This window comes from Urocitellus parryii, chromosome 2 (genome assembly GCF_045843805.1).
Source record: "Urocitellus parryii isolate mUroPar1 chromosome 2, mUroPar1.hap1, whole genome shotgun sequence".
Taxonomy (NCBI): domain Eukaryota; kingdom Metazoa; phylum Chordata; class Mammalia; order Rodentia; family Sciuridae; genus Urocitellus; species Urocitellus parryii.
The window spans coordinates 226364839-226383022 of NC_135532.1; the positions used below are offsets into that span (position 1 = coordinate 226364839).

General features: G+C 46.3%; 1 protein-coding gene across 10 annotated transcripts in view; it reads left to right on the forward strand.

The window, feature by feature from the left end:
* Dip2a (disco interacting protein 2 homolog A) overlaps window positions 1–18184 on the forward strand; it is a 97649-nt gene that overhangs the window by 28759 nt on the left and 50706 nt on the right. For 4 of the 10 annotated variants that reach the window (XM_026379838.1, XM_026379842.1, XM_026379840.1 and 1 more), the window contains exons 3-6: window positions 627–743; window positions 6859–6978; window positions 9225–9434; window positions 13084–13215. In XM_026379838.1, the coding sequence (XP_026235623.1) occupies window positions 627–743; window positions 6859–6978; window positions 9225–9434; window positions 13084–13215 (579 nt within the window). The remainder of the gene's footprint in view (window positions 1–626; window positions 744–6858; window positions 6979–9224; window positions 9435–13083; window positions 13216–18184) is intronic. The other 6 variants (XM_026379839.1, XM_026379844.1, XM_077795448.1 and 3 more) reach the window with 4 other exon arrangements.

Below are 18184 nucleotides of genomic sequence, written 5' to 3' on the forward strand. Positions count from 1 at the left end.
CAGGCCGGAGGCCCTGTTAAAGGGCAGGCTAGGCCCATGTGCTGGCCTTGCGTCCCCGGGTATCTCACCTGGCAGTGCTGCTCTGCTGTTCTTCCTCCTCTGTTCCACTTTCTCTGTTTGTAGCTAAGGGCTGCTGAGCCCCTGGTGGTGGGTGGCTGTTTCTCACCTGGGATTTTCTGATACCAGGGACAGTGCTGAGAACAAGGGACATAAGTCTTGCATATTTAGGAGAGTCACTTGCAGGGGTGGGCTTTTCAGGACTACTCTGTAGATAAACTGCTGCCTGAGAGATCCAAGGCCCATGCATCTGCCCTGAGCTGCTGGTGCTGTGCTGTCCAGGTGCCTGAGAGTTGACACTGTCACCCTTGCAGATGGAGAGTGGGAGGTGGGGCCTGGCCGGGTGGGGAGGGGAGAGGTAGTATGAGTGTCCTAGAGAGCACTGCATCATACTCTGATCCCAGGTCAGCAGCTCTTTTTGATCAAATACCACACCAGGTTGAGCACAACGCGTGTGTGTGTGTGTGTCCGGCCATGTGTAACAAATACTTGCTGTTTCAAGTGGAATTTTTTTCATAACTGGAAAAGCAAATTGTTTATACGAGGTATTTCCAAAAACTGTGTTTTAGGGATAGACCCATGTCTGCAATCAGAGAGCAGAGTCCCTGGGCCCTCGCTGACCACTGCTGTACTCCAGCCACAGAGGTCTCGGCCCACCACCGCCAGGGATGAACGTTTCCGCTCAGGTAGGTCACAGCTGGGAAGTGGGTGGGCAGGCAGGACCTGCACTCTGACCACCTGGCTTTTGGTCAGCGTTCCTTTGCCAGAATGTCTGTTAAGAGAACTCGTTTTCCACTTTCGCGCCATTGGCGAGATGGTTAATTAGTCCAACCACTGTGGAAAGCAGTGTGAACTCTCCTCAAAGACCAGGAAGAGGACCAGCCTGTGACCCAGCTGTACACTCCTCGCATTGGCCCTGAAGAATTCCAGTCCTCTCGCTGCACTGACAACGGAACACCCATGTTTCTAGCAGCACAGTTCACAACAGCCAGATGACGGAACCAGCCTGGTGTCCACTGACGGATAAATGGATAAAGACAATGTGGCTTATACACAATGGAGTCTTATTCAGTCAGAGAGAAAAATGAAATGATGTCATTTGTGGGAGAATTTATGGAATTTGAGAACATTATGTTAAACGAGATAAGCCAAACTCAGATGGTCAAGTGTCCTATGTTTTCTTCCACAGGTGGAAGCTAGAGAGGAAAAAGGGAAAGAAAGGGGTGAGGTTGGTCTCATGAAAATTGAAGGGACATCATAGAGGAAAGGGGGGAGGGAGGGGGGAGGGGAAATACTGGGGGGCATCAGCCAGATTATACTGTTACATTGTGGGCAAAAAGCTTCTGTAGCAGCAGATCCCACCAATATGTGCCACCACAGTGCACCGGTGAAAATGTGGAGCAACGATTTACATCGTCCTGCTGCTCAGGAACCAAGTCCTGCTTTTGGGTAGCAGCAGCCTGGCCTCCTGACTTGCGCAGAGTCCAGCACTTGCAGAGGAGCACCACCAGGGGCAGACATGCTCACGCTCCTTTGCTAATCTTGGAGATTCTCTTTTAATTAGATTTCTGCCACTGTTTGGCAGTGCTTTTATGAATGAATTTGCCTTAAGTATTTTACTCGGATTATCAGAAGATTCACTGAGAAACATTCATGTTTTTAATTGTACATTACATGTCAATCACTTTTGAGTACTCTACCTGCTCAACCATGTTTTCATCTTGTCATTGTATCTCTTTTATACATGATGAAGCTCTTTTTGTAAGTCTTTTCCAGCCAGGTTCAGTGGTGCAGACCTCTAATTCCAGCTCCTCGGGCAGCTGAGGCTGGATTGAGTCTGAGGCCAGTTTGGGCAATACAGGAAGACCCTGTCTCAAAATAAAATAAAAACATAAAGGGCTGGGATGTAGCTCAGTAGAGTGCCCTGGGTTCAATTATCAGCACTGGAAGTTAAAAAAAAAAAAAAGTTGATAGAGGATGTTCTACTACTGAGCTACATACCAGTCCTTTATACACATACATATTTTTCAAGATTTATTTTGAGACAGGGTCTTGCCAAGTTGCCTAGGCTGGTTTGAACTTCTGATCCTCCTGCCTCAGCTGCCTGAGTAGCTGGAATTAACAGGCATGTGCCACCATGGCCAGCAAGAAGTGGTCCTGTCAGGAATATCTAACACTCCCAGTTTGACAAAGGTGAACCCCTGCAGTGAGTCCTTAGGTGGCCGCACCCTAGAGCTCACGAGCCGGGCGCAGGTGTCCACACATAGCCGCACCATGGTCCTGCACCCCCTTTTCTCACCCCAGCCCTCTGCGTTGCCCTCATGAGCTTTGTCCTCCTCCTTTATCGTCAGTGGGACTTGCGATCCTTTCCCAGGCTGCAGTTAGTGGACTCTGCATTTTCTTAAAGTGCTGTTGGTTTTGAAGAGACCTAAGGTTCCACTTCTCCCAGTGCATAGTACTTTTGTTCTTCCTAAGAAATCTTTGCCTGACTCAAGGTCTCTCTCGTTTTTTTCTCATAGAAGTTTTATTTTTATTTAATTTTTAAAAATTTGTTCTTTTTCAGATATACATGATAATAGAATGTATTTTGACATATCATACATATATAGAGCATAACTCCCCAATCTTGTGGTGGAACGTGATGTGGAGTCACACTGGTCATTTATCCATATGTGACGTAGGAAAGTTACGTCCAGTTCATTCCTCTGTCTTTCCTATTCCCATCCCTCCTTCCTTCCCTTCATTCCCCTTTGTCTAATCCAATGAACTTCTATTCTTCCCCGCCCCACCCCTTATTACGTGTTGGCAGCTGCGCGTCAGAGAGAACAATCGGCCTTTGGTTTTTGAGGACTGGCTTATTTCACTTAGCATGATTGTCTCCAGTTCCATCATTTACTGGCAAATGCCATGATTTCATTCTCTTTTGTGGTTGAGTAATATTCCATTGTGTATATGTGCCACATGTTCTTTATCCATTCATCTGTTGAAGGGCACCTGGGTTGGTTCCATAGCTTAGCTATTGTGAATTGAGCTGCTGTGAACATTGATGTGGTTGTGTCACTGCAGTGTGCTGATTTTAAGTCCTTTGGGTATGTACCGAGGAGTGGGATAACTGGGTCAAATGGTGGTTCCATTCCAAGTTTTCTGAGGACTCTCCATACTGCTTTCCAGAGTGGTTGCACCAATTTGCAGTGCCAACAGCAATGTATGAGTGAACCATGTTCCCCACATCCTCACCACATTGATTGTTACTTGTATTCTTGATTGTTGCCATCCTGACTGGGGTGAGATGGAATCTCAGTGTGGTTTTAATTTGCATTTCTCCAGTTGTTAGAGATGTTGGACATTTTTTCATGTTTGTTGACCATCCGTATTTCTTCTGTGAAGTGTCTGTTCAGTGCCTTTGCCCCTTTATCGATTGGGTTATTTGTTTTTTTTGAAGTTGAGTTTTTTGAGGGTTTTTATATATATATCCTGAAGACTAATGCTCTTTCTGGGGTGCAGGTGGCAAGGATTTTCTCCCATTCCGCGGGCTCTTTCTTCACTGTCTTGGTTGTCTCCTTTGCTGTGAAGGAGCTTTTTAGTTTGATACTATCCCATTTATTGATTCTTGGTTTTACTTCTCTGAGCTTTAGGAGTCTTGTTGACAGATTCGGTTCCTAAGCCGACATTTTGGGAAGTTGGGCTTACATTTTCTTCTAGTAGGCACAGGGTCTCCAGTCTAATGCCTGAGTCCTCGATCCACTTTGAGTTGAGTGTTGTGCGTGGTGAGAGCGAGGGGCTTAATTTCACTTTATTACATGTGGGTTTCCAGTTTTCCCAGCACCGTTTGTTGAAGAGGCTGTCTCCTCTCCAGTGACTACTTATGGCCCCTTGTCCAGTGCCTTGCATTCCACTGGTCTCCGTTCTGTCTTGGTGCGGCCCCATGCTGTTTCTGTGGCTCTGTGGTGTAGTTTAAGGGCGTGCTATTGGGATGCCTCCTGCTTTGCTTTTCTCACTGAGGATTTCTCCTTATTTTTCCAAATGAATTTCATAACTGCTTTTTCTGTTTCCATGAAGAATATCATTGGAACCTTAAAAGGAATTAAGAATGAATTGGAAGGGTTCCTTCCTTTTGTATTTCATGGGATCATTTGAGGAGGATGGGTGTCAGTTTTAAGGTTTTTTCTCCTTACCACTTAGCTGTGGATCCTCAGGGCACTGATTGGGATCCCCCAGTTGATGCCTGAATCTATGGTGTGTGCTGAACCTTTTTTATTTATATGAGGTGCTGAGAACTGAATCCAGTACTTCACACATGAAAAGTGAGTGCTCCACCGCTGAGCCACAACCTTAGCCCTGTGCCATGTTTTTCTACACATATTTAACATCTGTTTTATCCTTTTTTTTTTTTTTTTTGGTACTGAAGATTGAATCTGAGGGTGCTTTACCAGTGAGCCATGTTTTAGCCCTTTTTATTTGAGACAGTATCTCATTAAATTGCTAGGGGCCTCTCTGTGTTGCTGAGGCTGGCCTTGGACTTGTGATCTTGCCTCAGGCTCCTGGTGCCTGGGATGACAGCTGTGCTCCACCTCACCCAGCTGACGCCTGCCTGTTTCATCCCTAATTGCCACATACCATGGCCATGACTTTTAAACAAGTTTGAGATATGATGGCAAAATAGTCATGAATTTCTTTTCCTTCCAGTACATTCTGGATTCTTTCAATTTTTTTTTCCCGTTTTCAAAATAGTGGGTTGGGTACTGGAAGGTTAATTCTCATCATATATCTTACAACCTCAGTGTATGATTCTTTTTCTTTTATTTATTCTAATTTGTTATGCATTGCAATTCATAATACATATATAGAGCACAATTTTTCATGTCTCTGGTTCTACACAAAGTAGAGTCACACCATTCCCGTCTTCCTACATGTACTTTGGGTAATGATGTTTACCTCATTCCACCATCTTTTCTGATTCTTTTTCTTTTCCTGTTAAGAACTTGTACCTTTTCACTTATAGGAAACCCTTTACAGCTTCTCTTTAGCGTATTCGAATTAGAGGATCACTACTCTTGTACTCTGGGGCCATTGGTAAATAAAACAAGGGTTTCTTGTATTCCAGCACTGTGATACCATAGCAGTCCATGTGATAACTGAGGCGGCCACTATGTAACCTATGGTGGTAGCATATACAGCATGGATACACTAGACAGAGGGGTGATCCATGACCTGGGCAAGCTGGAACACAGTGGTGTGAGATTTCATGATGCTGTACAGAAGAGCATGCAATTTAAAAATTGAGTGTTTTATTTCTGGAATTTTTCCACGTAATATTTTTAGACCACAGTTGACTATTCAAAGTGAAACCACAGGTAGGGAGTACTGCTATATGTATTTCTAAAAGAAATGGCATTATTACAAAGTAATGAATAGTCACTATTCCTTAATGTCAAATATTCAGCAGTGTTCAGCAGTAATTCCTTAATATCAAGTATTCAGACAGTGTTCATTTCCTTTTTTAAAGTTTGTTTGGATCCAGGACCCAGGTGAGATGTGCATGTGGCAGCTGGTTGGCAAGTTTCTGGTCTTCCCTAGTTGGCAGCCCATGCAGCCTGGCAGTGTGTGGCAGTGTGTGCGGTGGCTCTGTGGAGTCCGTCTCGTTCTTCACTGTGAGGCAGAAGCCAGAGCTGTGCGTGGTCCCTGGCTCTGATGCCTCAGGGCTGTGGAATGATGAAGGGCATCCCGTTGCTCCTTACTCAGGCCTGGACGGCCTCTGACCGTGCACTTCCCCTCAGTTACTGGCTGCACAGGAAGGTCAGGGTGCATGTGGAATCTCTCCATTTATCGCCAGTTTTTGAAACAGTGGGTGGGTACTGGCCTCCTCCCATGGCTGCCTGAGATTTCTGTTTCCTCTTTTCCTCTCCTTTCTTCACCTTTCCTGAGTACACATCTGTGATATTATCTGCCCATCCTGGCCTCTGGGGACTCTTGAATCGGCCTGGTGTGGTCTTCGTGGCTTGCCCAAGTCTGTTAGGGTGAGGTGCTCCTCCCCTGCCCCAGAGCGGATGATTCTCAGTGACCCTGCGGTGAGGGGGAGGGTTCAAAATGATGCCAGGCTGTCGGGCTGGTGGCTGTTTCAGACATTTTCAGTGCACAGAGGTGAGACATTCTTCTTTCTGTTTTGTTTCATGGTGCTGGGGACGGAACCCAGGATGCTCGACCTCTGAGCTGTACCCCCAGCCCTTTAATTTTTATTTTGAGACAGGGTTTCGCTAAGTTGCCAGGCTGGCCTCGAGCTTGTGACCCTCCTGTCCCAGATCCCGAGTCACTGTGCTGATGGCTTGTGCCTGTCTGGCAGGGTGGAGCTTTTCAAAGTGGCAGTTCCAGGTTGATCTGCGCTCTGGTCTGCACTTGTATGGCCTCCCGCCGAGGAGCTGGGCAGGCGTGCAAGGCCCCTCAACCTAGAAGACACCTGTGTTATAGCTCTCTCACCACTGGCTGCAGCGTGCGAGAGCTGGATGTTTTCTAAGCAGTTCTCTGTGTCTGCAGTGGGTCTTCTGGAGGAGCAGGCTGGCGAGTCTCGCTGCTGGTTCTCACGGCAGAGATTTGCTCAGGCTTATCTCTTTGACTTTATTTTCAAATTTGGGGATTTTTCTTTGGTTGTTGTTTTAATTTATAACTATGGATATATTATTCTGGTTCCTGTTTAAAAAAGTGTAGGATGGTTCGGCAGTCAGAGATTTGTCCCCTTCGTGAGCCATGAGGACAGAAGTAGAGTCTTGTCTTGTCAAAGCCTTTCTGCCATTGCTCTCTCTGTAGATGTCCACACGGAGGCCGTGCAAGCAGCCCTGGCCAAGTACAAAGAGAGGAGGATGCCGATGCCCTCGAAGAGACGTTCCGTCCTGGCGCACTCCTCCGTGGACGCCTACACCCCCCCAGGTATTGATGGGTGGTCTTGGGAGTGGGCCTGAGGCCTGGTGTTTGATCCCCTGAGCTGGAATGTCCCTCTGTTTGGAGCACAGATTTGGGGAACTTAGTAAGCATGCTGTGGTGTGTCTGTGATGTGCATGGCACTGTTCTTCCCACGGGGACACGTGTACTCTGCAGCACTTTGTTGGTTTTTTTTTCCCATTTAAAAACTGAAAGTTTACTTATCCCTGTAATAACCACATTTTCACATACAGAAAACTTAGGTCCATTCAACTGTTTACAAGACAAATCTCCATATAACACACTTACATTCATGTGGAGTATATGAACTTATTAACTTATATAGATCTGCAACTTTTGCATTTGGTATCTTTCAAAATAACTAATTAATACACTTATTTTCTAAAATTTAGTTCATAGATGTTTTCAGGTTAGAAGATTATCTTCTGAAAGGTTATAATTATTGTAGTCATACAATGAGAATCCAACATTTCTTTAGCTTTCATCTAAAGCTTCAGCATCTTAGTCACATGACTTGCAGTGCAGGGTCATCTTAGCTGGTTGTACTGTTTGGTTTATAGTTTAAGTCACTTAAAACGGTTCATAGTTATTTGTGCAGCAAGGGAAAAAAGCTCCAAGGATAATATTTTTTTTTCAAAATTTTATTTTTTAGTTGTAGCTGGATGCAGTATCTTGATTTTATTTACTTATTTTTATGTGGTGCTGAGGATCAAAACCAGGGCCTTGCATGGTCTAGGCAAGTGCTCTACCACTGAGCTACAACCCCAGCCCAAGGGTAATATTTGTTTCTCACATCCTGGATAAAATCACAGCACAACGATCTCATTTTCCCTTTAAAATCTAACTATCTATGGGGTTGGGGATGTGGCTCAAGCGGTAACGCGCTCCCCTGGCATGCGTGGGGCGCTGGGTTCGATCCTCAGCACCACATAAAAATAAAATAAAGATGTTGTGTCCGCCGAGAACTAAAAAATAAATATTGAAAAATTCTCTCTCTCTCTCTTTCTCTCAAAAAATCTAACTATTTGTAAAGAGCATTTGTTTCAAATGTGCAATCTTTAAACTTTCTCAGTGACATCCACAGGTACAACCAACGTAAGTGGAAATGGTAAATAAGAGACTCTGTACATAATACCTACTAACTTAATACAATTCAGTTTAACATTGACAGTTTCTATTTTTGAGCTGAGTTCTTTAGATCTAAAAATAATTTCAAAATAAACATAATACTTTCAAATTTCTCTGCTATAGATCTTGAAAAGAAAATCTAAAGTTGCCTTTCCTCTCTGCAGCACTTTGTGTGTGGATTTTAGTTTCTTTTGTTTAAAAAACTCAAGATACTGTTAATATTTGGGGTGAAGAGAAGAACCCTAAATAAGCACTTAGTAAACTACAAAAGCTCAATTATTCTCATCTTGTCACTGTCATTTGGTATGTTGTTACCAGGACTTCAGTGGGACAGCTGAGGACTATTTGGACAGTTCTAGTAATTTTTTGTTGTTTTCTTGCTGTTTCCATGAGAAATTAAAAGTTGTAGATGGGGTTTGTCTAACTTCCCACTAACCCTGACCGAAGTTTGAGGGGCTGGTGGCTTCCCATTCAGGAGCTTCTGTGGCTGCCCTCGAGACACTCGTGTTTGGTTTGATGAATCTGGAATCGTAGGGAAAAACCAGACACCTCAGATCACGAGACGACTCAGTGGTTCAGTGGTGATTCTGTGTTTAACCTTTATTGTCGGAAAATATCTTAGGATTTGCCGTCAGATCATTTCTACTGGGCAGAGCTGTGGACACTGTGTCGTTGCCAAAGACTCTTTTGACAACTGTGAACCCGTGAGTGCGGTTGTGCTGACCCGACAGACTGCTGTCCACAGTTAATTCACTGACCGAGCTCTTTCTAGAGCTACTTCATGTGATCTGCCTGCAAGGACACCTGTGGACAGGTGTAGCCCCAGGCCACCCCAGTGCTGTGGCTTTGCAGGCTGGCCCGCCTTGCCCTGGAGTGTGGCCATGTGGGCGGGCAGCGGTGACGTGCCCAGGCAGAGAGGCCCATTTCACCCCAGTGTGCTCCAGTGGCCAGGGCCTCTAGGAGTGGGACTCGTGGAGCGCTTCCCTCAGCCTCCTCATGCCCTTAGGAGGAGCGGCCCGGGTGCCCGGCACCCTCTGGGCTGGCCCGTGGGAAGCCACCCTCTCACCCACCCTGCGTCATGCCTGTCGTGGTTGTTTTCACCGCAGACACATCGTCCGCTTCAGAAGATGAGGGTTCTGTGCATCGGCCTGGGCAGCTCAGCTCCACTGTGCTCCAGAGTCACCCCGGAGCAGAGCCCTGGCTCGACCGGGTCATTCAGGGCTCCTCCACCTCATCTTCCGCATCCTCCACCTCATCTCACCCGGGAGGCAGACCCGCCGCCGCGCTCTCAGACCTTGCAGCCCACGCCCACATAGGTCAGTAACCAGCTGCAGTGGCCATGGCCGCAGCAGGGCAGGGTCAGGCGCGCCCAGGATGGAGGCGCTCCCCTGGCCCGCAGGTGGCGGGCAGTGGGGCCGTGGCTCCTTCCACAGACAGCCGGGCTCCTGCAGCCAGAGGTCAGGTGCCTGTCTGCCTGAAACGCCACCTGGTGTGGGGCTTGCAACGATGACCCTGACAGGAGCGGGACGGTTCCTGGCCAGTTTGGCTTCCAGACAGTAGGCCTGGCTGCTCAGTGTTTTCCCGTGGAAACCCACCTCTTCTCACCTGAGAGGTGTCCTCGGTCGCTGAAGTAGTTCTGTGCTCTGGGAGCTGGCAGCCCGATTCTTGTGGCCTGTGGGCATCCTCCACCCCCACCCCTGCTCGGTGTCACCTGCCTGCTGTGGTTGTCACAGCCCCATTGGGCTGGCTGCCTTTCCGCATGGCCTGTATGAGCAGGTGAGGTCCTGAGGCAGGGGCCAGGGCTGTGGCTATGACGGCCTTTCTTTCTCCGGGCGCCCCTCAGCTGAAATCCAGGTGCCAGTCAAAGCTGATCGTGAAAATGCCTGGATCTCTTCCAGTCGCGCACTTCAGATCCCACTCAGGGAGGAAAACAGTGACATCCTGCTTAAACAAAGACGGTGGTGTGGCTGGCAGCATGCAGCTGGCATGTGGACCTGAACACTCTTGCTTGGTGCCTGGACAGGCAGGCGGTATTGCTGGAGACTCCTGGTGTCCTCATTTTCTAGAGGAAGGAAGACAGAAAGTGAGGTGTTTATAACTTCTTGACAATACTTGGCTGCTCAGTGGGAGCCAGAGCTGGTCTTGGGTTTTATTTATTTATTTATTTTTTTAATTTTTTTTTTTTTTAGTTTTTTTTTTTTAAAGAGAGGAGAGAGAGATTTTTCAATATTTATTTTCTAGTTCTCAGCAGACACAACATTCTTGTTGGTATGTGGTGCTGAGGATCGAACCCGGGCCACACGCATGCCAGGCGAGCGCGCTACCGCTTGAGCCACATCCCCAGCCCTTTTATTTTTTATATTTATTTTTTTAGGTGTAGATGGACACAAATGCCTTTATTTTTATGTGGTGCTGAGATTCGAACCCGGGTCCCACCCACACTAGGCGACCGCTCTACCGCTGAGCCACAATCCCAGCTCCGGCCCCAGGTGTTTTGATCTTCTTCATTTTCTTTGCTTTTCTGCTGAAACTGAAACGGGAGCACCTGTGGTACACCCGTGATAGGTGGTCTGGTCCAGGCAGTTCTGGGCCTGTGTGCTGAGACGCTCTTACCTGTAAGCGTGGTCAGTTGGCTGCACTGGAGGTGGGCGGGGTTCTTAGTGTCCCTCTGTGGGGCTGGTCAGAGTTGCTCTGCATTTCTTCTTAGTCTGTGTATTCCTGCTGAAGAGGGTCATGCCACTGTGATGCGAGTCAGAGAGAGCAGCTGGCCCCCACATCATGCTTCCCACACACAGAGGGGCTGCGGGTGCTCCTATGAAGAGCGGCCTGCCCTCGTTGTCTCTGTGGCTTTCTGGGAACATTTTTACTTTTATTCTAAATCTCAAAGTACAAGTTAAGTTTCTGTCATCTGAAAATAGAAATCTTAAATGCTCTGAAGTCTGAGACTTTGAGTGCCATGCGGGAACGCTTTAGGTTTGACTTCAGGGTTAGGAAGGGCCAACCAGTCCTGTAGGCAAGGGTTCCAGGATCCAGGGAAGCTCTGCTCCCAGGCTACTGATGTTCAGGCTGCACTTGGCCTTCCCTCCTCTTGTCACGGAAGCACCCTTTCTCTATTTTTAACACTATATATTCTTTAGTTTGAACTAAGGAGAGAAATCTGGAAAGAGGAAGAGTATATTCAGTAAAAAAATTTGATGAGAACATCTTAGGTAAAGGTAATTTAAAAAAAATGTTTGTTTGTTGTTTTCCTCTTGGTATCAGGGATTGGTCCCAGGGATGCAGACACTGAGCTACATCCCCAGCCCCTTTTTATTTATTAATTTAATTTTATTTTTTTTTTGAGACAGGTTTTTACTAAGTTGCTTCAGGCCTTGCTAAATTGCTGAGGCCGGCCTTGAAATTGTGATCTTGCTGCCTTAGCCTCCCAAATCCCTGGGATTATAGGCATGTGCCACTGCACCTCATTAGTTTCAGATTAAGAAAATCAAATACATTAAATATATTTTTGAGCCTTTATTTTATTTATTTATTTTTACATGGTGCTGAGGATCGAACCCAGGGCCTTGCTCGTGCTAGACGAGTGCTCTGCCGCTGAGCCACAACCCCAGCCCCATGTTAAATATTTTGAAACAAATGTAAACACATATTTAAAGCAGTACTTTTTGTTATAGTAGTTCATTTTTGAGTAGTTTATGTGGCTATAAACTACCTATAATGGATAAGTTACCACATATGCCTTGATTTTCATGTGTATTTTTAAATCACATATTTTTGCTAGATTTTACAGCAAGGAAATTTCTTTTTGATCTCAGAGAACCTACTAAATGCTCTAAAATGTTTGTCTGCTCAGTGTCACACTCTTTGAAGGGCTGTGAGACGATGTCAGGAGAGCTGTAGGTCTTCCCACATGGCACATTCTGTGGCAGGAAGAGTGGGTTTGTGTCTGGCTGTCTAATTTCTGTCATGTAAACAACTCCCATCTGGTCTTTCCTCATAAGGAAGTGGTAGCTGGCAGAAGGTTAGCGCTAGTGAGCTGGAATGCTGGAGAGCACCCTCAGCACAGCCACTGACCAGAGACCAGGCCAAGGCCATCGCCGCCCTGGTCAGCCACTGACTAGAGACCAGCCCAAGGCCATCACTGCCCTGGTCAGCGGACCTGGACTCTGCAATAGTGTCTGCTGCTCGGTGCTGCAGGAGGCCAGTGTCTGTTGTCCTTCCGGTGCAGTGCCTTTCCTTCCACAGAGGTGGCATGTGCACCCTGAGGGATACACGCGGGCGGGTGAGAGGCAAGGATGGGGTGCTTGAAGCATTTTGTATTTCCCATCTTAGTCTTTAAATGTGACAGTGACCCTTTTTACTTTAAGCAGCTGTTTGGGTCACATGGTATTGCAGCCTTGTTTTTCATTTGTGATTTTATTTTTGAGATGGGATCTCGCCCCGCCTCCTGGGCTGGAGCCTTGTGTCCTCTTGCCTTGGCTTCTCAGGTTGTTGGGGTCCCAGGCATGTGCCACCATGCCCAGCTCATGGCAGACATTTTTTAGTTTTATCCTTTGAGGCCTGTGATGGTGGGGTCTTTGTAACTCTGGCATACTTTTTGGTGGTTAACAGGTTACAGATGTGTGGTTACAGATTGTGAAATGCTGTCTTGACACGTGAGCTCAGGTTTGTCTGGCTCCCCCGAGGGAGAATTCTGACTCCTATTAGGTTGCAGTGGTCACTGGCCAGTTGCTGCGTGCCTATCTCTGTGCCGTAGTCTTGGTTTGAGGTCCGGATCCCTCTGAGAATTGAGCCTCCACCACTGTTGCTCGTGATATCTGGGCACTCGCAGAGTCTTGTGCTGTGGGCAGCTGGGAGCAGAGTCAGTCAGGCTCCATGTGGGCTTGGCTGGGGGCAGCATCTGACGGTGGGTTGATCAGCAGTATGTGCTCCTCAGAACTAACAGCCACCTCCTCTTCATTTCAAAAGCAGATCTGCACTCTGCCCCTCCTGACGTCACCACAGGCCTCGTGGACCGTCCGCACTGTGAACGTCCCCAGGTGGCTTCTGTGAGGGCTGCTCCTCGGGGGTACGGCGGGAGCATCCTGGAAACAGCAGATGGTGAGCACATGCATCTTCTCCTTCTGAAAGAACAAGCACAGGAAGTCACTCTAGTGTGGAGCCCAGCTTTCCTGTGCTCCCCAGCCAGCCCAGCCAGCCATCAGCTCTCACTCATGAGAGTGTGGGTGAGACTGTTCCCACAGAAACATCGCTTGGTGTGAAGCTGGTGAGATGGGAAAGAAGGAGAGAGGAGGGGAAACCTCACAACTTGGGCTGGATGTCGAGGAGTGAGACCTGCAGTGGGTCGTGTGCAGCTGTGGGCGTGCATGTGTGAATCGACTGGGCAGGTCTCGGCAGCCTCTGTGAGTGCCGCTTCCTTCCACAGCACCCGAGGCCAGAGCCTGGTGCTGTTTGCCAGCGGCTCTCAGAAGGCCCTCGCACAGACCATTTCTTTTTGAAACTATTTCTAGTATTTTTTTTTTTTTAAAAAGTCATGTCAAGTTTTTTCCCCAAAGTGCCAACTGAAATCACAGAGAAAACAGAGGATCTCAGATCACAGACTCTCCTGGCTATTTCGGTGCTCCTAACGGAAGGCACTTTACGTTGAGGTTTTCATTTTCTTCATAGTGCAAAAGAAAAAGGCTGAGTCAACGCAGAGAGGGGTACTTGACTGAACACGTTTTAATGTGATTTATCACTCTTTACATTTAAAACCTTTAAGACCTTAATTGAGATAAAAATCAGCATAGAATGAACTGCCCTCTTTCAGCGTGTGCAGTTTTAGAAGTTCAAGATGTCCAAATGCTATGGGTGTGTCCAGCACTCTCATGTCCAGCTGCTGCCCTTTGTGTCCCCACCACCCAGGAACCTCTGATTTACTCCCTGACACCATAGATTGGTTTTGTTTTCTGGAGTTTTATGTAAGTTGAATGATAATATCTACTCTCTCTCTACCGTCTGGCTCTTGCTTGTCAGTGATGGTGCCAGCTGACCCTGGCAGTCCCCGAGCAGTGTGTCCCCGGAGTGCGCCACAGCTGTCTCTACCTCCAGTGAAGGTGCCGTGTGCGTGTGTGTTCTCACTTCTTGAGTGCAGGTTCTTGGAGAGTGGCAGGCTGAGTGACCTCCAGGGGTGTGTGTGACGTTTTAAGAAATTGCCAAGCTGTTTTCCAAAGTGCTTGTCCCATTCTCCTTCCTCTGCATCTCTAGCAGCGGGCATGTGGGGAATTTCACCACATTTCTAATTTTCATTTCCGTAACCACTGATGACAGTGTGTTAAAAATGTTTCCATATGCTTATTTTCTATCTGTGTATTTTTTTTAGGAAAAGTGTTAAAACTTTTGCCTTAAAAAAGTTTGTTTTTTGTTTTTTTTAATTGAATTTTGGGAGTTCTTTATATATTCTGTATACAAAATTCAGGTTTATCATTTATATTTTTTCCCAGTCTCTGGCTTTTTTTTTTTTTTTTTTTTTTTTTTTTACTAATTTTTGCTTTTATAGATTGTGTTCTTGTGCCTTATCTAAGGCGTCTTTGCCTAACACAAGGTCATAAAGCTTTTCCCCTCTATTGACTTTTTAGTTTTCAATTTTGCATTCATTTTGAGGTAATTTTAGCACAAGTAAGAGGTATGAATCAAAATGTTCACATTCTTGTTTTTGGGTGTCTGGCTGTCCTGATGCATTTATCATAAAGATCACCAACTCATACCAATTCCTGTGACACCAAGGGATTCCTGTGATTTATGAAAGCCACACCACTATCGTGGTGCTATGAAAATTCAAGACGTTGTGTAGCTTGTGTCCTCCAACTGTGCTTTTCATTTATGAAGTGTTTTAGTTGTTCCAGCTTTTTTGTATTTTAAAATATAAAAAATCAGTGTATCGTTTCCACAAAAATTTCTGTGGGGCTATTTGCTGATATTTCCTTAAATCCTTACACCAGTTTAAGGGGAATTGGCATCTTTTTTTTTTTTTTTCCCCTGTGGTGCTGGGGATTGAACCCAGGGCCTTGTGCATGTGAAGCAAGCCCTCTACCGACTGAGCTATGTCCCCAGCTCTGGGAATCAGCATCTTGACAGTGTCGTGTGTTCCAGTCAGTGAATATTTCAGTTGTGTGGTAGCTTCCAGTGTATAGATATTGCCTATATTTAAATTTTTTTTCTTAGATGTAGATGGACATAAAACCTTTATTTTTATTTATTTACTTTTATGTGGTGCTGAGGATCAAACCCAGTGCCTCACACATGCCAGGCAGGCACTCTATCACTGAGCCACAACCCCAGCCCAGTATCACATATATTTTGTTATTTCAAAACACGTTTTAATGCAGTTGTAAAAAAATTTAACATTTTTCCCAATTACTTTTTGTTAGACTCTAGCAATACCGTTGATGTTTCATGTTGACCTTATATTAGTCTCAGATTAGTTCTAATAGCAGTTTCTGGTAGAATCCTTAAGATTTTCTATATGCATGATCTTATTATTTATGAATAAAGACATTATTGTATTTTCTTTCTAAACTACATGCCTTTTATTTGTTTTTCTTGCTGTATTTTGGTGTCTAGTCTATGTTAATCGAAATGCCAAGTATGGAAAAGCATTTGGTTATAGATTTTTGTAGATTCCTTCAACAAGTTGATCAAGATTCCTTTTTAATTTTCTGAAAGTTTTTTATCATTTTTTTGATTTAATGAAATGCTCATATGTTTTTTCTTTTATGGTTTTTGAATATAGACAATTGCATGGATCTACTTTTAAAAAGTTTTTTTCTTGCAGTGAAATAAGTAGAACATGAAATTTTGTATCTTAACCACTTTTTAATTTTTTCACTTCTGGTGATTGAACCCAGAGATGCTCTGCCTCTGAGCTGCATCCCCAGCCCTTTTTTTTAAATTTTTAAAAACATTTTGTCTTGAAACAGTCTCCACATTGCCCAGGCTGGCCTCAAACTTGCATGCTCCCATCTCTTCCTTCTGAGTCACTGGGATAGCCAGTGTGGGCCGCTGTACCTGGCCGCCTTGACTTCTGTTTTTTGGTGGTGCTGGGCGAGGAGACCAGGGCCTCACACATGGGGGCAGGTGACCTGCACAGAGCCACCCCTGTGTCTGTCCAAACCACTCTGAGAACCAGCTGTGGAGTCCACACAGTGGTGTTGAGCAGCACCGTTGTCTCCACAGCTCTTGCTCTGGAAAGACGGAAGCTCTGTCTGTGGAGCACTGACTCCCCCTCCCCAGCCCTGGCGGCCAGCGTTCTCCTTTCTATATGCTCGCTAGGTGGACTTGCACCACGCTGGTCTTTTTGCAGGGGGCTAACTTCATAGACTGGTGTCCTGAGGCCCATCTTTGTTGTGGCACATCCTGGACCTCTGCCCTCCAGGCTCAGCACCATTGTGCTGGTGTCCACAGCGAGACTCTGTTCCTGACGCGTGTTCCTGCTGCCAGGAGAGCTCCATGGACAGTGTTCACCCAGACCCTGCTTCGGGCTCTCTGGGCCTCTGTCTGTAGGTGGGAGCCTGGGTGCAGGACCTGGGTGGGTGGGTGACCTTGTTGGGCTCTCTGGGCCTCTGTCTGTAGGTGGGAGTCTGGGTGCAGGACCTGGGTGGGTGGGTGACCTTGTTGGGCTCTCTGGGCCTCTGTCTGTAGGTGGGAGCCTGGGTGCAGGACCTGGGTGGGTGGGTGACCTTGTTGGGCTCTCTGGGCCTCTGTCTGTAGGTGGGAGCCTGGGTGCAGGACCTGGATGGGTGGGCAATGATGCTTTCAGTGTTGGGGGACCTGCCTGCTGCTGCTCTTCACCTGCACCCTGGGGTGCGCAGAGCTCTGGGTCTTCATGCATCCCCAGCAGGTTCTCTGGTAGTACCCGTCCTGAAGGTGCGAGGTGCTTCTGCTTGATCTGGGCATCTTCATGTGCTGCTTGGACATTTGAAGACCTTTTTTTTTTTTGGAGAAATGTCTCTTAAAGGTTGGTTTGGTTTTGTGTTTTTAAGTTTTTTTTTTAGTTGTTGATGGACACAAAATCATTATTTTATTTATTCATTTTTATGTGGTACTGAGAATCAAACCCAGTGGTTCACACATGTGAGGCAAGACTCTACCACCCCCAGCCCCAACACTCCCCCCCCCCATTCAGATTATTTGTGCTTTTCTAAAATTTTTTTTTACTTTTGCCATATTTTCTAGGTGTTAATTCCATATCAGGTATAATATTCACACAAGTATTTTCTTCCATTCTCTAGCCTATCTTTGTAGTTTCTTTTTCTTTTCTCATTACTGGGCATTGAACCCAGGGGTGACTCACTACTGAGCCACATCCCAGCCCTTTTTATTTTTTTGCGACGGTCTTGGTTGGTTAGTTACCCAGGCTGGCCTAGAACTTGCCATCCCTCTGCCCTTCTACCTGGCCTCCTGTGTCACTAGCATTATTGATCGTGTCTTTTGATATACAAAATTTGAACATTTTCGTGAAGTCTCAGTTGTCCCTTTTTTCTTGTGTTGCTGATGTCTTTGGAGTAGAGCTGAGGAGGACTGCAGGACCCTGTGCCTGGCTGTGGCACGCTCTCCTCTCAGGAGGTCCTCTAAGGTGTCATGGCTCGTGTTCAGGCTGTGACCGGGACCTTCACTGTCTGCTCGTGGAGATCTGGTGGTGTTTGTGGGAAAGACTGTCCTTTCTCCGTGGAGTGCTCTCGCACCCTTGGCAGAGGTCACTGCTCCTGTGTGGCACTGCTTGTGAGCTCTCTGCTCTGTCCCACTGGTCTGTCTTCATGTTGTACCACGCACAGTCTCCGCTCCTCTTAGAATCAGGTGTGGGAGTCTTCCAGCTCTGTTTTTGACTATTTAGGATTCCTGTGACTCTTAGGACATGTGTTTCTATTTATGCAGAAGAGGTCTTTGGGATTTTATAGGGATCACATTGGATTTCTAATTTAAAAATGTTAACATACTACCCATGAGCATTTATTTTTGTTGCCTTTAATTTTTCTTCAGCAGTGTTTTCATTGTAGAACTCTTTTGCCTCCATGCTGAATTCTTTTTGATT